Source organism: Lepidochelys kempii, chromosome 11 (genome assembly GCF_965140265.1).
Source record: "Lepidochelys kempii isolate rLepKem1 chromosome 11, rLepKem1.hap2, whole genome shotgun sequence".
Classification (NCBI taxonomy): Eukaryota; Metazoa; Chordata; order Testudines; family Cheloniidae; genus Lepidochelys; species Lepidochelys kempii.
In genome coordinates this window covers 75,367,210-75,392,625 of record NC_133266.1, presented here as the reverse complement: position 1 = coordinate 75,392,625, position 25,416 = coordinate 75,367,210, and the positions used below count along the sequence as shown (strand labels likewise).

Sequence of the window (25,416 nt, the reverse complement as noted above, 5' to 3'; positions counted from 1 at the left end):
CATAAGACAGCAGCCTGAAATCTCAGCTCTCCCCCGCCCCACGCACGAGACCTGCTGCCAGCTGAACTGGAGAAAGAATGGGGAACGTCTCTGGCAGAGGGTGTGAAACAGACACCCTGAAAAGGTGAGTTTTCACAGGGATTTCCTCAAAGTAGGAGAAACTTGGGGTGCCAGTTAGTGTCCAGAAAACCCTTCAGGGATCAAACAAACCAAGGCCCAGCCCACCCCGATGTGGGCTCCACGTGGGAGTGAGCAGGGGGCTGCTGAGACACACACAGACTGCTGGGCACGCACGGACTGTGGCTGGGGAGGGGGCTGCCAGACCTCCCTCGGGTGACCAGACAGCAAGTGTGAAAAATCGGGATGGGGGTGGGAGGAAATCGGAGCCTATATAAGAAAAAGACCCAAAAATCGGGACTGTCCCTCTAAAATCAGGACACCTGGCCACTCTAGACCTCCCCCACAGACTGCCACTGAGTGAGTGGGGGGCAGTTGCACAGACCTGCAGTGACCACACGGATTGTGAGGTTTGCTCCCCTCCTGTCTCCAGTGGGGCTGAGGTTTCTCCCTGAGCCTGCTGAGCCCTGTGGCCCTTCCCAGCCATGCCCGTGGGAGCAGAAAACACCGAGAGACCAGGCCGGGGAGGTCATATGGTTTATTGGACCCGCTTCTGTTGGGGAGAGAGACCAGGGCCTGAGGATGAGCTCTGTGGAGCTCGAAGGCTTGTCTCTCCCCAGCAGAAGTTGGAGAATGAAAGAGATCCCCTCCCCGCCTTGTTTCTCTAATCTCCTGGCACCGACCTTGCAAACAGAGAACTCTGAGGCAGTTCAGTGCTTCCGACCGAGCCCCAGGAGCCCATATGTAACACGGACGTTGCACTCATTCAAACAGTGCCTAGCGCAGCTGGGGGACGGGCTTCAAGCTGCTGCCAGCCACAGCCCCTTCTGTGTCCCAAACCGGGGGCGACTGCGCCTACCGGCCAGACCCCTCTGTTCCAGAACAGAGGTGCCCTTTGGTCTCTCAGCCCGGCGCTCTCATACAACCACAGCAGCTCCAGTCACCAGGTCCCCTCTTGGCGCAGTGGGAGGGGGCAGCAGGACAGAGCAGGCAGGCCACCGAGGGGGAACTGTACTCCGGGAAGCCGTGACTCTGTCAAGGATTTAGGTGTCATACCGGGCAAGCCACTCAACATCCGCTCCCGGTGCGATGCTGTGGGGAACAGGGCCAAAGCCATCAGTGATGACGGGGGGATTTTCTTGGTTTTACAATGGTTTGCGTGCCTCAGTTTCCCTGGGTGCTGTTTGTTTAACAAGGTGGCACTGGTGGGAGAGGTAGTTTGTTGTTACAGAGGACCAGCGGTGATCTCTCCTGTCAGTTGGGCCCTCAGGCAAAGGCCTGGAGAACGGATACCCCAGCGACTGGTGAGCGGGAGGCCCAGCTTGGAAGTCACAGCCAGGTCGGGCCAGTAGAAGGACAATGGGCTGAGGAGAGAAGACCCGGTGACTGCTTCCAGCCAGGGGGAAAGAAAAGAGGGAGGAGAGGAGAGGCTGAGATAGAGGAGACCCAGGCAGCCTGTTCACCTGGGACAGAAGACAAAGGACACAGGCTTGTGGGAAGGTGATATCGGACGCTTAGCTGGAAGGAGGGGGCTTCTGGACTGGGGAGAGAAAACAGCCAGAGCCCACACGGGTGCAGGAGAGACCTAGATGGACTGTGCAGAGGGAGATTAGGCCTGAGGCCCTGAGAGTTTCCTGTGCTGTGTTCAGACGCTCAATAAACCCCTCTCTTTTGCGCTGGCTGAGAGTCACGGCAGTCTCGAGATCGGGGTTGCTTTCTTCCCTCTGGGAGTAGAGCCCCCAGGGGTCCAGAGTGAGGGGACTCCCTGAGGGGGCCCACGGCAGACAGGCATGCTCAAGGCTCAGAGAAGAGGGGTTGCAGGAGGCGGAAGGGCCTACGGCTTAACCCTCGAGAGAGTGGATCTCCAAGAAGGGCTGTCACACTGAAGGGGGTTCCTCCCAAGGACTGTACGAGGCTGAGAGAGAGCACAAGTCCTGTGAGTCCGTGACGCCATCCATGGATAGATAAAGAGAGGATGGAAAGGGAGCTGATTCAGCAGTGGGGAGACTGACACTGGAATATTGCATCCCGTTCTGGTGTCCACATTTCAAAAATAACGTTAAAAAAAACTGGAGAGGGTGCAAAAAAGAGCCATATTTGAGGGATGGAGAAGACTTATAAGGAGGGATTGAAAGACTCAGTCTGTTTAGTTTTTAAAAAGATGGAGAGGTGAGCTGATGGCAGCCTGCAGTGCCTTCGCTGAGAGAAAACACCAAGTATTTAAAGGGCTCTTTAGTCTTGCAAAGAAAGGCAGAACAAGAACCAATGGCTGGAAGCAGAAATCAGAAAAATACCATAAGAACAAGGCAGAGATTTGTAAGAGGGAGGGCGACTCATCACTGGAACAAACTGGCAAGAGAAGTGATGGATTCTCCATCTCTTGATATCTTCCAGTGAAGACTAGATGCCCTTCGGGAAGGTGCTTTAGTGCAAAAGCAGCTCTTGTGACACACGGGAGGGCTGGGAGATGCAGGGCGTCATATTAGATGCTCCAATGGTCCCTTCTGGCCTTAAGTCGACTAATTTATGAAAAACTGGTGGTTTATTGTATAGCCGGCTCCATCCCCCGACTCACCAGTCATTGAGTGCGGAGATCCGGGGGCAACAACTCCAAGCTCCAAGAGGCTGGGCAGGGGCAGGACATCAGCTGGGAGGGGAGGGGTGGGGGGGCAGTGACATCACAAAAGCCTTTTGCAGGACCTCCGCCCATTGGGCAAAGGTGGTGGGGAGGGGGTGACCTCACAGAGAGACCCCGACATCAGCGGGGCAGGGCCGAGGGGCAGGGCCAGGGCAGTCGCTGAGACCCCCCCGGCTTTGCTGCCGTACGTCTCCTTCTCCGGGTCTCCCCTCGAGGACGGGGAGAGAATTAGGATTCACGTCGTAGCATGAGGAGGAGCCTCTGTGGAGTTTTCTCCTTTCCTACCCCTGGTTGTGCCAGAAAACGAACGTCCCTTGGACAAGGTCGGAGGCTGCGAGAGGTTTGGAACCTGTTGGGTCTGATGCACCTGCTGCAGGCAGAATTCTCGGCACAGAAAACACTGGCTTAAGGGGGCAGAATGTGATTTCCTACCGAGCGCTTTGACGCTTGGAATCACTGGGGACCTTGGGGTTTATCCTTTTGGGTTTCCCTTTTCCTCTTTCCTCCCTCCTTTCTCCTCTTCTCTTGCTTCTTTTTTCCCTGTTTCCCTCTCTCTCCCAAGGAGGGGTGTCTGTGGAGGGTGGGCAAGTGGGGGTTGCTCTCATCGCGGGAGGTCCTCACAAAGAGGTGGGTCTGGATCTGAGAGCGATCCGCTCTGATGGTGACCTGGCCGTCCTGTGTGACCTCTCGTGAGACCTCTCAGCTGCCCGCCCCTCAGAGTCTCAGGGCAAATAAGTCACAATCAATGCAACGTATGGGATTAATCTTGCTGCTTCAGGGGCGGAAGGAGGCAGGGTCTTGGGGGAAGGGGTGGAGTGGGGCGGGGTCTGGGGCGGGGGGGGGGTTGCCCCGGGCCCGCACCCCCCTCGGGGCGGCCTTGGCAGCAGTATTGGTCCCACCCCGCGGCAGTGTCTCTCTGAGGTGTCAGAAGTGCTGTGAGCAGATACATCCGGGCTCCGTCTGCCCCCAGGCCTCGTTGTGCTAGGAAAAGACTCAGGGTATGTCTACACTACGGAATTAGGTCGAATTTATAGAAGTCGTTTTTTTAGAAATCGGTTTTATATAGTCGAGTGTGTGCGTCCCCACAGAAAATGCTCTAAGGGCATTAAGTGCATTCACTCGGTGGAGCGCTTCCACAGGACCGAGGCAAGCATCGACTTCGGGAGCGTTGCACTGTGGGTAGCTACCCCACAGTTCCCGCAGTCTCCGCTGCCCATTGGAATTCTGGGTTGAGATCCCAATGCCTGATGGGGCTAAAACATTGTCGCGGGTGGTTCTGGGTACATATCGTCAGGCCTCCGTTCCCTCCCTCCCTCCCTCCGTGAAAGGAAGGGCAGACAATGGTTTTGCGCCTTTTTTCCTGAGTTACCTGTGCAGACGCCATACCACGGCAAGCCTGGAGCTGCTCAGCTCACCGTCACCGTATGTCTCCTGGGTGCTGGCAGACGTGGTACTGCATTGCTACACAGCAGCAGCAACCCATTGCCTTGTGGCAGCAGACGGTGCAATAGGACTGGTAGCCATCATCGTCATGTCCGAGGTGCTCCTGGTCGCCTGTGTGAGGTCTATCAGGAGCGCCTGGGCAGACATGGGCGCAGGGACTAAATTTGGAGTGACTTGATCCGGTTATTCTCTTTAGTCCTGCAGTCAGTCCTATAGAACCATCTTATGGTGAGCAGGCGATACGGATTGCTCGCAGTCCTATTGCATCATCTTCTGCCAGGCAGGCAAGCGATGAGGATGGCTAGCAGTCCTATTGTACCATCTTCTGCCGAGCAGCCATGAGATGTGGACGGCATGCAGTCCTTCTGCACCATCTGCTGTCAGCCAAAGATGTAAAAGATAGATGGAGTGGATCAAAACAAGAAATAAACCAGATTTGTTTTGTACTCATTTGCTTCCCCCCCTGTCTAGGGGACTCATTCCTCCAGGTTACACTGCAGTCACTCACAGAGAAGGTGCAGTGAGGTAAATCTAGCCATGTATCAATCAGAGGCCAGACTAACCTCCTTGTTCCAAAAAGAACAATAACTTAGGTGCACCATTTCTTATTGGAACCCTCCGTGAAGTCCTGCCTGAAATACTCCTTCATGTAAAGCCACCCCCTTTGTTGATTTTAGCTCCCTGAAGCCAACCCTGTAAGCCGTGTCCTCAGTCGCCCCTCCCTCCGTCAGAGCAACAGCAAACAATCATGCATCTGAGTTGAGAGTGCTGTCCAGAGCAGTCACAATGGAGCACTCTGGGATAGCTCCCGGAGGCCAATACCTCGAATTGTGTCCACAGTACCCCAAATTCAACCCGGCAAGGCCGATTTAAGCGCTGATCCACTTGTCAGGGGTGGAGTAAGGAAATCGATTTTAAGAGCCCTTTAAGTCGAAATAAAGGGCTTCATCGTGTGGACAGGTGCAGGTTTACATCGGTTTAAAGCTGCTAAATTCGACCTAAAGTCCTAGTATAGACCAGGGCTCAGAGCCCAGGCAGCAGACACAGCATCCCGACCGTGGGACGGTCTCACCCTCTGGATCCAGCCCCCCTCCATCCCCATAGCCCTGGGGCTGCTGCCGCTGTGTCTGTGTGACCCACCCTGGGAAGGGGAGTGCCCCACAGCTCTGGGCTGGAGAACCCTCCCTGGGACCAGGCTGGCTTGGGGGATCATTAATGGGGCTGAGAGCCTGTCACCCCGAGGGCCCAGCTAGGACCTGGCCCCAGCTCTGTCATAGCCCAAAGCCTGTCCCGTGTGAGGGGGGCCCAAGGGCCTGTGGGGAAAGAGCTGAGTGTCCCAGCCCAGGCCCTCGTGGGGCAGTGTCCCGGTCCCAGAACCCCCACCCCACGGGGAGTGACCAGGCCCCTTGGAGGCTGAGAGGAGAAGCTGAGAAGAAGCTGGGCCTGGAGAATGAGCCCCTCGCTCATCCCCGGGAGAAGCCCCTCCAGGCCCTTGTAGGGAATGTGGGGCTGGGCCAGGTGTGAGGGGAGCTGGCCCTGCCTGGGCTGGGTTTTCTCTCTGGATGGAGAGAGGCCCCCAGTCTCCAGGCTGGCCCCCCGGCAGATCGTGCAGGCAGTAAATTCCCTGGGCAGCAGAGGTCACAGCCCCGTTAGCCCTGCCTGTGGCCCAGCTCCCACCCACTCCCCATCTGGCTCTGGGGGGCAGGAACTTAGAGCAAAGGAGGGGGAGGAATAAACACGCTCATGTCTCTGCAGGGATGAGAAGGCCATGTCTCCGCATCCGGTGCCCGAGTCCCCTGAGCTGGAAAAGAGAATCCGGGATTTCCCTCGAGAGAACAATCTCCAGGAGGCTGTGACGGGATTCCTGGGTAAGGGGCGCTGCTGGGGGTTTCTCTCATTGTATTTGAGCAGGGCAGGGGGAGGGATTTGGCCCAGCAGGTTGGGTTATTATCAGTTCCTGTGTGCCCCTATTACTCGTGGATCAGAGCTTCATTCAGAGCACTGTGACTGCCCAGCCCAGAGGGGCCCAGATCCTGGGAGAGCCCTTGGGGTCCCAGCTTCCCTGGCTGCTCAGAGCAGAGCCCAAAGGGGAAGATTTCAGGAGAGCAGATAATTCATAATCATGAATCTGTGCGCCCAGTGCTGTCTCCTGCTCTCTCCCTGGCTATCTGAGCGCAGGGACGGGTGCTCTTGGTTAACAGGAGACGTTATCACGGATTCTCAGCCTCCCTGACTGACACCAGCTGAGCATCAGGGCCCTAGTGTTTAAGCACTTTGGGCCACACTTTCAGTGGTATTTAGGTGTCTGGTGGGAACCTCCAAAGCACCTAACTCCTATGGACTTGCCTAACCTGCTTCAGCCCTTTTGAAAATCCCATTCTCCAGGCTGTTTCCCTGCCATAGGTCTGGTGCTCTTGAACAGTCCCTGGGAGGAGCTCTTTAGTGTGGCAACCCCTTAAGGTCACACCTTGATTATCATGCACATTGTCACTTTGGATGAGCTATTACCAGCAGGATAGTGAGTTTGTGTGTGTGTGGTTTTTGGGAGGGGGGTGAGGGGGTGAGAGAACCTGGATTTGTGCAGGAAATGGCCCAACTTGATTATCATGCACATTGTGTCGAGAGTTGTCACTTTGGATGGGCTATCACCAGCAGGAGAGTGAATTTGTGTGGGGGGGTGGAGGGTGAGAAAACCTGGATTTGTGCTAGAAATGGCCCAACTTGATGATCACTTTAGATAAGCTATTACCAGCAGGACAGTGGGGTGGGAGGAGGTATTGTTTCATATTCTCTGTGTGTATATAAAGTCTGCTGCAGTTTCCACGATATGCATCCGATGAAGTGAGCTGTAGCTCACGAAAGCTCATGCTCAAATAAATGGGTTAGTCTCTAAGGTGCCACAAGTCCTCCTTTTCTTTTTGCGAATACAGACTAACTCGGCTGTTACTCTGAAACCTGTCATTATGCAAGGCACTGCATTTAGCCGTATGGAGTGGAAATCTATCAACTGCATGAACAAACTTGTACAGATACAGACAGACAGACATCATCTTCCTTTCCAAATGCAAACAGATGGACATCGTACCAAAAGGACTGAAGGTAAAAAATCCATTACAATCTACATACCACACAGACTATGCCGACAGCTTGTGCCCCACGCTCTCAAAGAAACTGCGGAATCACCTGATCAACATCCTCTACAGCAAACAGGGAAAGATTAAGAATGAGCTCTCAAAAATGGATACTCTCATAAAAAACCAACCTTCCACACAAACTTCCTCGTGGCTGGATTTTACTAAAACTAGACAAGCCATTTACAAGGCACACTTTGCTTCTCTACAAAAGAAAAAGGACACTAAACTTTCTAAACTACTACATGCTACAAGGGGCCACAGCAATGGTTCCCTCAACCCACCTAGCAATATTGTTAATCTATCCAACTATACTCTCAGCCCAGCAGAAGCAGCTGTCCTATCTCGGGGCCTCTCCTTCTGCCCCTCCACCCCCACGAACATGATACAGTTCGGTGGTGACCTAGAATCCTATTTTCGACGTCTCCGACTCAAGGAATATTTCCAAAATACCTCTGAACAACATGCTAATCCACAGAGGTCTCCCTACCAACACTACAGAAAGAAGGATTCTAGGTGGACTCCTCCTGAAAGTCGAAACAGCAGACTGGACTTCTACATAGAGTGCTTCCGCCGACGTGCACGGGCTGAAATTGTGGAAAAGCAGCATCACTTGCCCCATAACCTCAGCCATGCGGAACGCAATGCCATCCACAGCCTCAGAAACAACTCTGACATCATAATCAAAAAGGCTGACAAAGGAGGTGCTGTTGTCATCATGAATAGGTCGGAATATGAACAAGAGGCTGCTCGGCAGCTCTCCAACACGAGTTTCTACAAGCCATTATCCTATGATCCCACTGAGAGTTACCAAAAGCAACTACAGCATTTGCTCAAGAAACTTCCTGAAAAAGCACAAGATCAAATCCGCACAGACACACCCCTGGAACCCCGACCTGGGATATTCTATCTACTACCCAAGATCCATAAACCTGGAAATCCTGGGCGCCCCATCATCTCAGGCATTGGCACCCTGACAGCAGGATTGTCTGGCTATGTAGACTCCCTCCTCAGGCCCTACGCTACCAGCACTCCCAGCTACCTTCGAGACACCACTGACTTCCTGAGGAAACTACAATCCATCGGTGATCTTCCTGAAAACACCATCCTGGCCACTATGGATGTCGAAGCCCTCTACACCAACATTCCACACAAAGATGGACCAGAAGCCATCAGGAACACTATCCCCGATAATGTCACGGCTAACCTGGTGGCTGAACTTTGTGACTTTGTCCTTACCCATAACTATTTTACATTTGGGGACAATGTATACCTTCAGATCAGCGGCACTGCTATGGGTACCTGCATAGCCCCACAGTATGCCAACATTTTTATGGCTGATTTAGAACAACGCTTCCTCAGCTCTCGTCCCCTAAAGCCCCTACTCTACTTGTGCTATATTGATGACATCTTCATCATCTGGACCCATGGAAAAGAAGCCCTTGAGGAATTCCACCATGATTTCAACAATTTCCATCCCACCATCAACCTCAGCCTGGTCCAGTCCACACAAGAGATCCACTTCCTGGACACGACAGTGCTCATAAACAATGGTCACATAAACACCACCCTATACCGGAAACCTACTGACCGCTATTCCTACCTGCATGCCTCCAGCTTTCACCCTGACCACACCACACGATCCATCGTCCACAGCCAAGCTCTGCGATACAACCGCATTTGCTCCAACCCCTCAGACAGAGACAAACACCTACAAGATCTCCATCAAGCCTTCTTACAACTACAATACCCACCTGCGGAAGTGAAGAAACAGATTGACAGAGCCAGAAGAGCACCCAAAAGTCACCTACTACAGGACAGGCCTAACAAAGAAAATAACAGAACGCCACTAGCCGTCACCCTCAGCCCCCAACTAAAACCCCTCCAACGCATTATTAAGGATCTACAACCTATCCTGAAGGATGACCCAACACTCTCACAAATCTTGGGAGACAGGCCAGTCCTTGCCTACAGACAGCCCCCCAACCTGAAGCAAATACTCACCAACAAGCACACATCACACAACAGAACCACTAACCCAGGAACTCATCCTTGCAACAAAGCCCGTTGCCAACTGTGCCCACATATCTATTCAGGGGACACCATCCCAGGGCCTAATCACATCAGCCACACTATCAGAGGCTCGTTCACCTGCACATCCACCAATGTGATATATGCCATCATGTGCCAGCAAGGCCCCTCTGTCATGTACATTGGTCAAACTGGGCAGTCTCTACGTAAAAGAATATATGGACACAAATCAGATGTCAAGAATTATAACATTCATAAACCAGTCGGAGAACACTTCAATCTCTCTGGTCACGCAATCACAGACATGAAGGTCGCTATCTTAAAACAAAAAAACTTCAAATCCAGACTCCAGCAAGAAACTGCTGAATTGGAATTCATTTGCAAATTGGATACTATTAATTTAGGCTTAAATAGAGACTGGGAGTGGCTAAGTCATTATGCAAAGTAGCCTATTTCCCCTTGTTTTTTCCTACCCACCCCCCTCCAGATGTTCTGGTTTAACTTGGATTTAAACTTGGAGAGTGGTCAGTTTGGATGAGCTATTACCAGCAGGAGAGTGAGTTTGTGTGTGTATGGGGGTGGGGGGCTGAGAAAACCTGGATTTGTGCTGGAAATGGCCCACCTTGATTATCATGCACATTGTAGGGAGAGTGGTCACTTTGGATGAGCTATTACCAGCAGGATAGTGAGTTTGTGTGTGTGGTTTTTGGGAGGGGGGTGAGGGGGTGAGAGAACCTGGATTTGTGCTGGAAATGGCCCAACTTGATGATCACTTTAGATAAGCTATTACCAGCAGGACAGTGGGGTGGGAGGAGGTATTGTTTCATATTCTCTGTGTGTATATAAAGTCTGCTGCAATTTCCACGGTATGCATCCGATGAAGTGAGCTGTAGCTCACGAAAGCTCATCCTAAAATAAATGGGTGAGTCTCTAAGGTGCCACAAGTCCTCCTTTTCTTTTTCCAGGGAGGAAAGTCACCTGGCGTCACCGCCTCCTGACTCTGAGTCTCAGAGCCTTCAGCACCCCTGCTTCACGTCAGCAAGTCCACCTGAGTTGGACACCCAAGGGCGACTTGTCGGCCCCCAGGGAGCCATGTCCTCCCACTCCCTTCCCCCGGAGTGACTCTCCACCAGCACTGTGAAAGCAGGGGGGTTATTACAGGGGCAGCCAACAGGCAGACGCGGGCCAAAGCGGGGCCACCCGCTGCTTTCCAGCAGACCCTGAAATCTTTTGATTGTTTTATTACGAGCAGGATTGTACCTAGTTTTTATTGTTTTCTCCGAAGTCTGGACCTTGACGATGCGTCGACTGAGGCATCGGGGCCGGAATAGGAAGGAACGGGCTCCCCGCCCCCCAGCGGCCGTCCCGGATCCGGGGGGTTCAGCCGGCGTGCGCGGGAGCGGGGGGAGGACCCCGGCCGGGCCTGGCAGCGCCGCCCGTCCGCCAGGTAGCCGCGCGCCGGCCACGAGAGGGGGCCGGGGTTGAGGCCGCCCTGATCCGGCGGCGGGAGCGGGGCCAGCCATGGGGGGGGCCGCAGCATAAAACCAGCGGCTTTGAATTGCCGACCCCCCCACACCCAGAGACCCACAGAGAGACCCCCCCACACCCCCGACACACAGACCCAGAGACCGAGACCCCCCCCACAGAGACCCTGAGACAGAGACCCCCCCACACACACACCCCCACAGACCCAGAGACACCCCCCCACACACAGAGACCCAGAGACAGAGACCCCCCCACACCCCCCACACCCCCAGAGACCCCCCCCACACACACCCCACACAGACCCAGAGACCCCACACACACAGAGAGACAGAGACAGAGACCCCCCACACACAGACCCAGAGACCCCCCCCACACACAGAGACACAGAGACCCCCCCACACAGACCCAGAGACAGAGACCCCCACACACACCCGCCCCACACAGACCCAGAGACCCCCCCCACACACAGAGACCCGCACACACGTCCTGTGAACCGGGAGTTCTCGGCTATTTCTTAAACCGCGGGCAATTAGCAGCAAGATTTGAGGAGTCCCTGAACTAGTTAATATCCAAGAATAACAATTACTGCAACCCAATCAAGTAATTTTCATAGTGTGTGTACATATAGACACACACACACACACATATATTGGGGCTGTCAAGCGATTAAAAAAAATCACGATTAACTGTGCGGTTGTACAACAATAGAATACCATTTACTTTAAATATTTGGCATGCTTACATTTTCAAATATATTAATTTTAATTACAACACAATACGAAGTGTACAGTCCTCGATTTATATTTATTTTTGATTACAAATATTTGCTCTGTAAAAAACAAAAAAATTGTAAAGATTCTTAAACCTTGGGCCGAGCGCTGTTGCTGTTTTTAGAAATCTCACATTGGTACCTTCTTTGCGTTTTGTCAAATCTGCTGTGAAAGTGTTCTTAAAAGGAATATGTGCTGGGTCATCTTCCAAGACTGCAGTAACATGAAACATATGCAGAATGCAGGTAAAATAGAGCAGGAGACCTACAATTCTCCCCCCAAGGAGTACAGTCACAAATTTAATTGATGTCTTATTTTTTTAACGAGCATCATCAGCATGGAAATATGTCCTCTGGAATGGTGGCCGAAGCATGAAGGGGCATACGAATGTTTAGCATATCTGGCATATCTTGCAACGCCGGCTACAAAAGTGCCATGGGAACGCCTGTTCTCACTTTCAGGTGACATTGTAAATAAGAAGCAGGCAACAGTATCTCCTGTCAGTTGTAAACAAACTTTTGTCTTAGCGATTGGCAGAATAAGAAGTAGGACTGAGTGGACTTGTAGGCGCTAAAGTTTTAAACTGTTTTGTTTTTGAGTGCAGTGATGCAATCAGAAAAAACCCAGCTGCATTTGTTACACTTTCACAATAAAGACTTTGCACTTCAGTACTTGTGTGAGGTGAATTGAAAAATACTATTTTTTTTGTTTTATCATTTTTACAGAGCATATATTTGTAATAAAAAAATAATAATATAAAGTGAGCACTCTGCACTTTGTGTTCTGTGTTGTAATTGAAATCAGTATTGAAAATGGATCAAAAATATATAATAAATTGCAACTGGTATTCTATTGTTATAAGCGTGATTAATCGCGATTGATTTTTTTGAGTTAATCGTGTGAGAGAACTGTGATTGACAGCCTTAACGTACATATATAAAATAATACCAAATCCTCAGAACACCAATATAATGGGGAAACTAATTCTTACCTTAAAATGACAAGTGATTTTATGTACTCATGTGGCACTTGTTGGCATTGCCCTAGCAACAAAGCTATTGAAACAGAAAAGCAGGCAGGGTGCGGCAGTGAGGCTGATGCCTAGCAGGGCTACCAGGGGGGAAAAAAAATCTTTTCATTTTGCCTGTGCTCCTAAGAGGTTGAAAGTTACCTAAACCCCAAAGCATAAAAGTGGGAGTGGGGGCAGGTGCTTTGAAACTTCCATTCCCAGGATCGCCATGGCACATGGGTCATGAGAGACAGAGTCTACAGGCGCCAGGGCAGGGCTTGCAACTAAACTCCCATGTTTCCCTCAGGATTTTCAAACTACACTGGACCCTCACTAGAATGTGGGATTTGGGATCCATGCCAAATCCCGCATTCTAGCGCGTACTGCATTACAGTGGGGACCACGTTACAATGAAAGTTAATGACGGTGACTAAATTTGGGATCCGCAACCACGTTCTATCAGAATTTGTGTTCTATAGACGCGTGTTCTAGCGAGGGTCCGGTGTATAACTTTCAGGTTCTCGTCTCTGTCAACTCAGGCTATGTCTACCCTATAGCACTTACAGCGGCACAGCTGCAGTGGGCTAGCCCCTTGTTCTGTGTTTGGCAGTGGCGGGGATTCCTTCATGGTCTTTTTCCTCTTTTAGGTGCTTTCAAGGGTCATCATGGTGCACCTTGGTAAGTGCAGACAGGGCTTGTTAAGGGTTGCGTGCACACCATGTTGTACTGACAGACCCCAGTTTCTGCATCCCTCTAAATCAATCACAGTTAGTGGAGAATGTGCAGCCTTCACCGCTGAACTCTCTTAAGGGTTGGTAGAGCAAATCTGTCATCTTTATTGTAAATAAATTGCTTTAAGACCTCAATGTCCTGGCAAGGGACAGACTTCGATTCCATCATGAAGAATAATCTATTGTTGCTGCGTAAGGGCAGGTTACAGCAGTTTTCTTGATTTTTAAATGAAACCAAGCTTTTCTCTAAGGCCTTTGGAATTTTTTGGCTCGATGTCTATACGCATCTGTTTATAATCAAATCTATTGTGACACCTGTTGATCTTCCCTTCAGCTCATCTCCTTATGAAGAATTATCATGGAGGACACGTAGCTATCCGATTGGCTCTTGGTGGTTGTGCCAACAGACCCTTCTTCCGTATAGTGGCCGCATATAACAAGCGAGCACGGGACAGCAAGTATTTGGAGCAAGTGGGCTGCTATGACCCACTCCCAAATAGCCACAATGAAAAGCTTGTTGGCTTGAACATCGAGAGAATCAAACACTGGATTGGTTGTGGAGCACATGTCACAAAACCGGTTGAAAAACTTCTAGGTAACTCAGTGTGTTTTCCAATCTGAACTATTTGCTTATGTCTCTTAAAAGACAATAGGTTTTCCTTGGTGATCCTCCGCATACTTGGAGTACCAAAGACTCTTTCTTCATTTCTTTGCATGAATCCTTGAGAATATGTATATATGCAGTCACCCTTCTTTTGGCCACAGGAAATGGGATGTTTCAGAGTCGCAGCCTTGTTAGTCTGTATCCGGAAAAAGAACGGGAGGACTTGCGGCACCTTAGAGACTAACAAATTCATTTGAGCATAAGCTTTCGTGGGCTACAGCTCACTTCATCAGATGAATAGAGTGGAACATATAGTAAGAAGATCTATCTACACATACAGAGAATCATGAAAAGGTGGGAGTTGCCATACAAACTGTAAAAGGCTAATTAAGATGAGCTATAATTTGTTAGTCTCTAAGGTGTCACAAGTACTCCTGTTCTTTTTGAGGAAATGGGAACGGGTCTCATTTATGGAGAGGCTGAGCTGGCCGAGACAGCAGTAAAAGGCACTTCAAGCCACTAGAGGGTTAGTGAGAGAGACAATTACTCTCACTTCTTAAAAGTCTCATTAACTATTGGAACAGTTGACCGAGGGTTGTCGTGTATTCTCCATCACTGACAATTTAACTTGAGATTGCATGTTTTTCTGAAATATATATGCTAAGAATTATTTTGGGGAAGTTCTATAACATGTGTTATATAGGATGTCAGACGAGATAATCACAGCGCTCCCTTTTAGCCTTTGAATCTGTGTGTCTAGAACAGTCATATTGCAACTCCAGCTATAAATATCAATAATCTTTCTTTCAGGTCTTTCTGGATTTTTCCCATTGCATCCTATGACAATCACAAATGCAGAAAGATTAAGGAAGCGAAGAGCCTTGAAAGCCGTAACAGCTTCTGAGGAAGAAACTCCAGGTGACTGATAACATCTAACTGAACTGAATTACTCAAAAGATTACTGTACAGACAATGATCAGAACAGTGTGCCAACTAAAAAGGACAATATATTTACTGCAGGCAAAGAAATGATAGTGGATGTCAATTATTTCATAAGAACATTAAAGTATTTTGAAGCTTTAGGAGTCCTCAGACAAGGATTCTGATTGTCCTCATTTGTTAATTACTTCTTATTTTTCACAAATTATTAATCTTTCATGTTTGTCAAACTGCAATTACTTAGGCCCAGATCCACCAAGGTAAAATTTAGGCTGCTAAATTCCACTGAAATCCAATGGAATCCAAGAACCAAAATACCTTTGTGCATCTGGGCCTTCCAGATTACAGCATTCATACAAACTGAATACAAACTCCCGTTTTCTAAATAGCTCTATTGTGGAGGTAGAGAGAACGTTACTGACTGTCGTAAGAGTCTAATGTATAGGAAGTTGTGCTGGATCAATGAACAGGTGAGGATGCACCTGGAGGCTTCCTTCTAAATGTCACCTTACCATTACTTAAGACAAGCCACAGTTGGTTTTTAATTTTACAGTGAACTATTTCAAGATTTTTGTTAGAGGAGGGACACTCAGACCTGGCCACTGTTGCTTCTTTATTTTCACCCAGTGAAGCTGCAAATAGTGTAAGCGGCAGAAAATCCTTTTTTCGGTGCAGGGGTGCAGCACAGAATGTGACACGAATTAGTTAACCACACTACTGTTCTTCCAGAAGGTATCCCACAGAACATGACCACTCTACACAAAGCAAATACTTGGATGGTTTTATACCTTTCTCCCTGAACAGTATTTGATCAAACATTATACATGCGTCCAGCTAAAACAATAATTTAAAAAACCAGGAATTACTACATGATGTTCATAGATGATCAGCCACCCATAGCAGCCATTCATATTCCAGCGTGTTAAGCACAATAAGAATTGAGCTATGTTCAGAGGCAGACGGCTATCCCTGTTACTTGGAGGAACTCGCACATCATTCATTCTAGAGTCTTCCATCCACATTCTGACTCGCTTAAATGTCTTAGGTAAGGCTTGTACCATCCCCGAAGATCACCAGCCTCAGACTCTGGTAGACCAAACAAAGCCACTGAGTTTGAGTCATAGAACCATCACCCCAAAAGCCTTAATGCCAATCAGTGCAAATCTCAGAATTGATGATGGGGAGCACATGAGATCTTTCTCAGCCCACACAGTGCAGCACATCACCCCTTTTAAAGCACTCGACGTAACAAAGCTGAGACACGCTCACTGGACGATCACAGTATCCTGCTTATTTAAGAAGAGCACAATACAATAGACCACTCTAGTGCTGACAGAAAAGTCGCCTTCCTCAGCTGTTGCTCCAAGATGGCAATCTGCTGCTGTTCCTGCATGTGAGGAAGTTGGTGGGGCTCAAAAGGAGGGCAGCTCACAGCAAGAGAAATGGCTGAGAAGAGCTAGGCAAGTTAGAGGCACTTGAGATTCATTGCCGGCCTGTGTGTTGCTCCCTTTGGCAGCACACCCATAAGGGTGCGGGGAGAACCATGGAAACTCAGCCAGCTCTCACTTGCCAGGCAGCTGGGAATTGGTTACATTTTTAATGGAGAAGTAAAATCTGAGCAAATGTATACATGGAACCAAAGAAAAATAAGATCTTTTGGGTGATACCTGAAGTCCTGCCTGAAAAGGTCCAGGCAGACATGGCTGGTTTGGATTTTGCCTATTAGTACATTTAAACCAGGGGTTCTCCGAACACATTTTTTGGTGGCCTTGGACTTGACCCACCAATTCTTCCTGGTGGCCGCATTGACACTTTTCCCTAAAATACGTAACTGTAGGAAAAACAAATAAATATGCACAGACATGTGTCCAAATCCTTGTAATTTATTGATGTAGGGTTTTTTCAGACTCACAAATAATATGAAAAATTATATTTGTATGTTGACTATTGCTTTTCGCAGCACACTCAGTAGCTAGCTGGGAGTTTGTGAAAAGTGATATTAACAAACATACAAGTATCACTTTTCACAGCCTCCCAGGTAGCTAGTCAGTGTGCTGTGAAAAGTGATACTTGCATGTTTCTTTGTTTCGCTTTTCTCAGCGAGCCCCAGGTTTGGAGAGGGAGGCAGCAGGGGTCTGGGGCAATGGGGGGGATAGAGGTGGAACCAGGGAAGGCAGTGGGGGCTGGGGGCGATAAATGGGGGTTCGGGGAGGCGTCGGGGAGAATGGTGAGCCCTGCTACCATATGGCTGGATAAAATCATATTGTTGGTGTAATGCAGGAAGTCAGATTAAAAAACTCACATTAGTCCTGTCCATGGAATCACAGCACTGGAAGGCCCGTCCTAGTCCCGTCCCCTGCACTCAAGGCAGGACTAAGTACAGTAGAACCCCAAAAATACGAACACCAGAGTTACAGACGGACCCGTCAGCCAGACACCACGTGGCCCCAGAAGTACGCAGTCAGGCAGCAGCGGAGACGAAAAACAAAAAACCCAACAAATACTGAGCTGTGCCGGCATGGCATCGTCCAGTTAGGCACATCGGGGCTGCCTGTCCCCACCCCCACCCACGACTTGCCACGCGGAAGGCCAGCCACGTACAGGTGAAGACGCTGAGGTTCACAGGCACAGCTGTGAGCTCCCGAGAAGGAGTGCTGGGGTCTGCACTAGCCACAGGGGCTGTTTCCCGCCTCTGGCTGGGAGGGGGACAAGCCTGCAACCTTAGTCTCAGTCCAGGAAAGAAGCTCCCTGAGCTGCTGCTGGAACCTGGCCGCGAGCGTCAGCTGCTGGAGCCCGAACTCCTGCCCGCCTGCCGCGCTCTGGAGGAGCGGCTGCGTTTGAAAGGGCCCCGGCCTGCACTGCACACCCACTGGTGCCAAAGCGCCCCCGGGTGCCTCACGCATCACCCTTGCAGTCAGGGGGCGAGAATCAGAAACTTGCCGGGCAGCCGCTGCAGTGTGTGAGCCACCGTTCCGAGCACTCCGCCCTGAGGAGCAGCCCATAACGGCTTGGGCAAAGTTACCAACAACCTCCATTCCCGAGGTCTCCGTAATTCTCCTGTATTATCTAGACCAGGGGCTGTCAACAGGCGAACCACGGGCCAAATCCGGGTTGCCAGACGCTTTTGAACGGACCCCACAAACTTGTTGTTTACATATTATCGTTATTATTAGTTTTTTAAATGATTTTCTCTGCAGTCTGGCCCCTGACTGTACATTGATGAAGAATTTGGACCTTGACAAAAAATAATTGACTACCCCTCATCTAGACCATCCCTGAGCGGTGACTGTCGATCCTGCTAAGAACCTACAATGACAGAGATTCCACAACCTCCCTAGGTAATTTGTTCCAGTGCTTAACTATGCTGGCAGGAAGTTTTTCCTAACGTCCAACCTAAACCTCCCTCGCTGCAATTTCAGCCCATTGCTTCTTGTCCTGTCCTCAGAGATTCACAAGAACAATTTTTCTCCCTCCTCCTTCTAACAACCTTTTATGTACTTGAAAACTGTTCTCCTGTCCCCTCTCAGTCTTCTCTTCTCCAGACTAAACAAACCCAGTTCTTTCAACCTTTTCTCGTCGATCATGTTTTCTAGACCAGCGGTTCTCAACAGGGGGTTCGTGGCCCACTGGGGGTCCATGAACCCGTGGCTAAAATCCAAAGCCCGAACCCCAGCACCTCCCGCAGGGCTGAAGCCGGGAGCAGCAGGGCTGAATTCTGGAGCCCCGAGCCCCGGTGCTCCCCAAGGGACAGAAGCCCTGAGCCCATGGGCAGAATTGGGGGAACACAGGGGTGTTACACCCCCCCCCCCCGAAACTACAGTGCAAGAGCAAGGCAGTCCTGGGGTAGCTCCACACCCCCCCTCCACCACCTCCTCTCTCCACCCCCTGGCTAGGTCGGAGGTGGGAAGCCAGAGTCTGGCTGCGTGGGACAGCTGCTGCCTGGGCGAGGTGACACGGCTGCTTTCTGGCTGGCAGAGCCCTCAGGGTACAGGGAGCGCAGGGGAGCCCTGAGAGCACACAGCCCCTAGCTACCTCCTCCCTGCACCCTGAGCTACCCCCCTGCACACAGCCCCTAGCTATCCCTTTCCCTTCACCTCAAACTTTTTGAGCTGAGCCCCCCCACCTTTGAGTTATAATTTTTGATTGTAGCCCCCCCCCGAAGTCCAGACAGGCGGGTGGCCTGCTGAGGTGAGTCAGGGGGTGGATGTAGCATACCCTCCCCAGACCCCGACGTCGGAGCTGGCTTGAGCCTCACTGGCCCCTGCCCACCCAAAACAGAAGTCAAACTATACCTATGCAAACTTGTTTTCCCCCCTTTCCCCGGCCCAGAGCCTCCCCCTCCCACACTGGGCCCTGGAGATTTTAATGGCATGTTGTGGGTGGCCTCAGAAAGAAAAAGGTTGAGAACCCCTGTTCTAGACCTTTAACCATTTTTGTTACTCTCCTCTGGACCTTCTCCAATTCGTCCACGTCCTTCCCGAAATATGGCGCCCCGACTTAGACACAATACTTTAGCTGAGGCCACATCAGCATGGAGTAGAGCAGAAGAATTACGTCTCGTATCTTGCTTACAACACTCCTGCTAATCCTGCCCAGGATGAGGTTTGCTTTTTTTGCAGGTGTTACACTGTTGATTCATATTTAGCTTGTGGTCCACTCTGACCCCCAGATCCCCTTCCGCAGTACTCCTTCCTAGGCTGTCACGTCCTGCTCTGTATGTGTGCAGCTGACTGTTCTGTCCTAAGGGGAGTACTTTGCATTTGTCCGGATTGAATTTCAGCCTGTGAACTTCAGACCATTTCTCCAGTTTGTGCAGACCATTTTGAATTTTAACCCTATCCTCCAGAGCACTTGCAACCCCTCCCATCTTGGTATCACCCGCAAACTTTATCAGTAAAAAGAAAAGGAGGACTTGTGGCACCTTAGAGACGAACCAATTTATTTGTGCCACAAGTCCTCCTTTTCTTTTTGCGAATACAGACTAACACGGCTGTTACTCTGAAACCTGTCATTATGCAAGGGGAAATAGGTTACCTTGCAGAATGACTGAGCCACTCCCAGTCTCTATTCAAGTCAAAGTTAATTGTATCCAATTTGCAAATGAATTCCAGTTCAACAGTCTCTCGCTGGAGTCTGGATTTGAAGTTTTTTTGTTGTAATATTGCAACTTTCATGTCTGTAATCGCGTGACCAGAGAGATTGAAGTGTTCTCCGACTGGTTTATGAATGTTATAATTCTTGACATCTGATTTGTGTCCATATATTCTTTTACGTAGAGGCTGTCCAGTTTGGCCAATGTACATGGCAGAGGGGCATTGCTGGCACATGATGGCATATATCACATTGGTGGATGTGCAGGTGAACGAGCCTCTGATAGTGTGGCTGATGTGATTAGGCCCTGGGATGGTGTCCCCTGAATAGATATGTGGGCACAGTTGGCAACGGGCTTTGTTGCAAGGATAGGTTCCTGGGTTAGTGGTTCTGTTGTGTGGTGTGTGCTTGTTGGTGAGTATTTGCTTCAGGTTGGGGGGCTGTCTGTAGGCAAGGACTGGCCTGTCTCCCAAGATTTGTGAGAGTGTTGGGTCATCCTTCAGGATAGGTTGTAGATCCTGAATAATGTTGGAGGGGTTTTAGTTGGGGGCTGAAGGTGACGGCTGGTGGCGTTCTGTTATTTTCTTTGTTAGGCCTGTCCTGTAGTAGGTGACTTTTGGGTGCTCTTCTGGCTCTGTCAATCTGTTTCTTCACTTCCGCAGGTGGGTATTGTAGTTGTAAGAAGGCTTGATAGAGATCTTGTAGGTGTTTGTCTCTGTCTGAGGGGTTGGAGCAAATGCGGTTGTATCGCAGAGCTTGGCTGTGGACGATGGATCGTGTGGTGTGGTCAGGGTGAAAGCTGGAGGCATGTAGGTAGGAACAGCGGTCAGTAGGTTTCCGGTATAGGGTGGTGTTTATGTGACCATCGTTTATTAGCACAGTAGTGTCCAGGAAGTGGATCTTAATCGCGTCTCTGCTAAGGCTGCATCTACACTCCCCCTTGTGTTGGTAGAACGTATGTGGCTCGGGGTGTGAATAAGCCACCCCCCGAGTGACACAAGTTACACAGACCTAAGCGCCGGTGTGGACAGTGCTATGGTGCTGGGAGAGCTTCTCTTGCCAACATGGCTACGGCTGCTCGTTCAGGGTGGAGAGCTCCCTCCCGTCGCTCCCGTCCCTCCCATGCTTCCAGCCGCTCCAGTAGAGACTGCCACTGGGGGCCACGTCACTCACAGCTGTGAGGGCCGAGCGGTTAAGGCGTTGGACTCGAAATCCAATCGGGTTTCCCTGCGCGGGTTCAAATCCTGCTCACAGCGAGGCCTGTGTTTTAGCCACATTTGCTCACCAGGGCAATACATCTCCACCGACCCTGGGACGCTCTCCATACACTCCCCACCCCAGGTAAACCCTGTTCTGCTCCTTTCATGGGGATGCCTGGGATGGTGCCTCACGCTGTGTCCCTGCGGTCTCAGGCCTCTGCCCCTCACCCAGCGCCCCCCGGCTCAGCCCCACCCCTGGGTGCTGCTCCTCTCCAGAGCATGGAAGGAGCTGAGCACGGGCAACCCGTAGAAGAGGCCACAGGAGCCTGAGCCTCCCCCAAAAGGCCGTCCATGCGGGCGGAAACGCTGGGAATGTGGGGCGGGTCTCCCCTCCGGAGGCCCGTGGGCCCGTGGTCATCTTTCGAGCGCTGGAAGTGAAGCTCCAGAGAAGTGGGGGCCCCGCCTGCACCCCGCTCCCCTCTGCCTCTTAGCCCGATGCCCTGCTCTTGCTCTGCCTCTTCCCATCCCCCTTCCGCCTCCTCCCCCAAAACCTGCACTCCAACGCCCCTCGGCCTTTTCCCCCGCGGCCCCGTCTTCTCGTGCCTCTTCCTGTCCTGCTTCACCTCCTTCCGCAAGGACCCCCCTGCCCCCCGCTCACCGAAGACAGAGAAAAGGGACGGGTACCTGGCCCCATGGCCCCCGGTAGCCCCCCTACGGGGAAAGGGGCGGAGAGGAGCAAGCAGGGGGTGAGTGGAGTCCTGGGGGAAGAGGCGGAGAGGAGCGAGGGGCAGGTAGGGGGACCTCGGGGGCCAGAGGAGTGAACAGTGGGGGGGCGGGGCCTCGGGGGAAGAGGATGACCGGGGGCGGGGCCTCTGTGGCAGGGCCATGCTCTAGGCCCCGGTGGCCCCCCAACTTCTCGGGGTCATCTGAAACCCAGGATGAAGGTGACACAGGGCCTGGTTCCTCTTTGGGCTAAGATTCCATAACAGCTCTCCCTTCCTGGCAGTGTGAAGGGGCTGCACAGGGGCATAAAGCCCTCCAGACACGGCCGGAGACAGGGAAAGGGCCGTCAATGCGGAAGAGAATCAGGCCCAGAGTTAGACAAGGGGTGCAGAGAATATTCTGGATTCAGGTCATTGCACTTCGCCCTTGCTCGAAATGCTTCCTGTATTTTCTCCATTTCACTCCCTGACTCTCGGTCTCTGCCCCTTTCCCCGTTTCGTCCTCAGAATTAGCACGTTCAGCCAGTTAATCGCAGCAATACCGCCATAAGACAGCAGCCTGAAATCTCAGCTCTCCCCCGCCCCACGCACGAGACCTGCTGCCAGCTGAACTGGAGAAAGAATGGGGAACGTCTCTGGCAGAGGGTGTGAAACAGACACCCAGAAAAGGTGAGCTTTCACAGGGACTGCTGGGCACGCATGGACTGTGGCTGGGGAGGGGGCTGCCAGACCTCCCTCAGGTGACCAGACAGCAAGTGTGAAAGATCGGGATCGGGGTGGGAGGTAATCGGAGCCTATATAAGAAAAAGACCCAAAAATCGGGACTGTCCCTCTAAAATCGGGACACCTGGCCACCCTAGACCTCCCCCACAGACTGCCACTGAGTGAGTGGGGGGCAGTTGCACAGACCTGCAGTGACCACACGGATTGTGAGGTTTGTTCCCCTCCTGTCTCCAGTGGGGCTGAGGTTTCTCCCTGAGCCTGCTGAGCCCTGTGGCCCTTCCCAGCCACGACCGTGGGAGCAGAAAACACCGAAAGACCAGGCCGGGGAGGTCATATGGTTTATTGGACCCGGTTCTGTTGGGGAGAGTGTAGCCAGACAGCCAGCCCCCCCCTGCTCAGACCAGCATTGCTGGAAACACAGGAGGAAGCCGGAACAGGGCACTTAACATATATTCCAGCACAGCCTTTGAAGCTATGAAAGCACAGGTGTGCTGCTACAATGTGCCTCTGGGAACAGATACAAGGATTAAGCTCACAGCAGGCAGAGGCCCTGTGACAGACATGGCTCTTCGCCCCTACTAAATAGAGTGATGCACTCACACCAACATCCTAGGTGGGAAAATATTTACCCTGATAAAAGAAATGTCCAGTAGTCGACACTTATTGTTTCTCTCCCTTGCAAGTGTAAACTACTCTTGCGAAAGCTGGCGTCACCCCGACAGACCAGCCTCAATTTGGCATAAGAAAGGAGAAAGAGAATAAAGGAGTACAGAGGTATAAGTAGGGGACCTACAGCACCCTGATTTTTGAGTGCTTTTCACTATCTATCTGCTGGTCAGATAAGTGACAGCCTCCCAAGGCTTCTGCAGCTAAGAGGGTCCCTACGCCTTGTCCCTTATTCGTCTTTCCGCGGAATTGAGTGACCGATCCTGGCTTGGCACCGCTGGAATCGAGAGACGCAAGGAGGGTAAGAAGCACCCACACCTGATCTCCTATCTTTAGTGTACACATATTTTGAAATAGAGCTCTATACTTTGTTTTCTTTCTTTGGGATTGTGGCTTCAGTTTTGTAACTTGTTTGTGTGTGTAACATCTCTACATTTAAATAAGTAGGCACTAGCAATTTTGTAACCACATGATTAGAATGTAGCTTAATAAATTTTGGTAACCATTTATGCATAAGCCTGACTTGTTTTCTCTGGTTTACTGTAAAGCAGCCAACACAATTAAAGAACCTCAGCCGTTTTGGCTCTAAAGCCTGGCCATTAGGTGAGAGTACTAAGAGCCTAGCGTTGAGTTGTGCCGCCTCCACGGGGCAAACTCTTGGGGCACCTGTCAGTCAATCCTGGCTGCCCGCTGCGAAGGAGCTCTGAGCTCTAGCAGTTAAAGTCACGGGTGTGGAGAGGCTCTTAGTGCTGCCATTGGGGCACCTGTCAGTCAGTATTGACTGCTCGCTGCGAAGGAGCTCTGAGCTCTAGCAGTTAAAGTCACGGGTGGTTAGGACCTTGGGGCATCCGTCAGCCTAGCCCGGGCTGCCCGCCGCGAAGGGACAGTGCGTCCTAGCGGTTAAAGTCACGGATGGTATAAACGGGCATAGCTGGCACCTCACCAAACATCCTTGGCCGTCGGCTAACAGAGAGAGACCAGGGCCTGAGGACGAGATCTGCGGAGCTCGAAGGCTTGTCTCTCCCCAGCAGAAGTTGGAGAATGAAAGAGATCCCCTCCCTGCCTTGTCTCTCTAATCTCCTGGGACCGACCTTGCAAACAGAGAACTCTGAGGCAGTTCAGTGCTTCCCACCGAGCCCCAGGAGCCCGTATGTAACACGGACGTTGCACTCATTCAAACAGTGCCTAGCGCAGCTGGGGGACGGGCTTCAAGCTGCTGCCAGTCACAGCCCCTTCTGTGCCCCAAACCGGGGGCGACTGCGCCTACCGGCCAGACCCCTCTGTTCCAGAACGGAGGTGCCCTTTGGTCTCTCAGCCCGGCGCTCTCACACAACCACAGCAGCTCCAGTCACCAGGTCCCCTCTTGGCGCAGTGGGAGGGGGCAGCAGGACAGAGCAGGCAGGCCTCCGAGGGGGAACTGTACTCCAGGAAGCCGTGACTCTGTCAAGGATTTAGGTGTCATACCGGGCAAGCCGCTCAACATCCGCTCCCGGTGCGATGCTGTGGGGAACAGGGCCAAAGCCATCAGTGATGACGGGGGGATTTTCTTGGTTTTTCAATGGTTTGCATGCCTCAGTTTCCCTGGGTGCTGTTTGTTTAACGAGGTGGGAGAGGTAGTTTGTTGTTACAGAGGACCAGCGGTGATCTCTCCTGTCAGTTGGGCCCTCAGGCAAAGGCCTGGAGAACGGATACCCCAGCGACTGGTGAGCGGGAGGCCCAGCTTGGAAGTCACAGCCAGGTCGGGCCAGTAGAAGGACAATGGGCTGAGGAGAGAAGACCCGGTGACTGCTTCCAGCCAGGGGGAAAGAAAAGAGGGAGGAGAGGAGAGGCTGAGATAGAGGAGACCCAGGCAGCCTGTTCACCTGGGACAGAAGACAAAGGACACAGGCTTGTGGGAAGGTGATATCGGACGCTTAGCTGGAAGGAGGGGGCTTCTGGACTGGGGAGAGAAAACAGCCAGAGCCCACACGGGTGCAGGAGAGACCTAGATGGACTGTGCAGAGGGAGGTTAGGCCTGAGGCCCTGAGAGTTTCCTGTGCTGTGTTCAGACACTCAATAAACCCCTCTCTTTTACGCTGGCTGAGAGTCACGGCAGTCTCGGGATCGGGGTTGCGTTC

General features: G+C 51.4%; 1 protein-coding gene and 1 non-coding gene across 4 annotated transcripts; both read left to right on the top strand.

Annotated features, from left to right (window-relative positions):
• The first annotated feature begins 16 nt into the window (after nt 1–16).
• On the top strand, nt 17–14,988 carry LOC140895930 (small ribosomal subunit protein bS16m-like). Of its 3 annotated transcripts, XM_073306882.1 has the most exons (5): nt 17–124; nt 5,954–6,066; nt 10,646–10,807; nt 13,690–13,950; nt 14,770–14,988. In XM_073306882.1, the coding sequence occupies exons 1-5, from the start codon at nt 78–80 to the stop codon at nt 14,883–14,885; spliced, it is 699 nt and encodes a 232-aa protein (XP_073162983.1). In that variant the 5' UTR covers nt 17–77; the 3' UTR covers nt 14,886–14,988. The 3 variants fall into 3 exon arrangements, with proteins under 3 accessions (XP_073162983.1, XP_073162984.1, XP_073162982.1); XM_073306883.1 differs by lacking the exon at nt 10,646–10,807 and having other exon boundaries at nt 24–124; XM_073306881.1 differs by lacking the exons at nt 17–124; nt 13,690–13,950; nt 14,770–14,988 and having other exon boundaries at nt 5,987–6,066; nt 7,129–10,662.
• A 6,175-nt stretch (nt 14,989–21,163) lies between these two features.
• TRNAS-CGA (transfer RNA serine (anticodon CGA)) lies at nt 21,164–21,245 on the top strand. The gene has a single exon. It is a non-coding gene; the product is annotated as a tRNA-Ser (tRNA).
• Nucleotides 21,246–25,416: the final 4,171 nt, after the last annotated feature.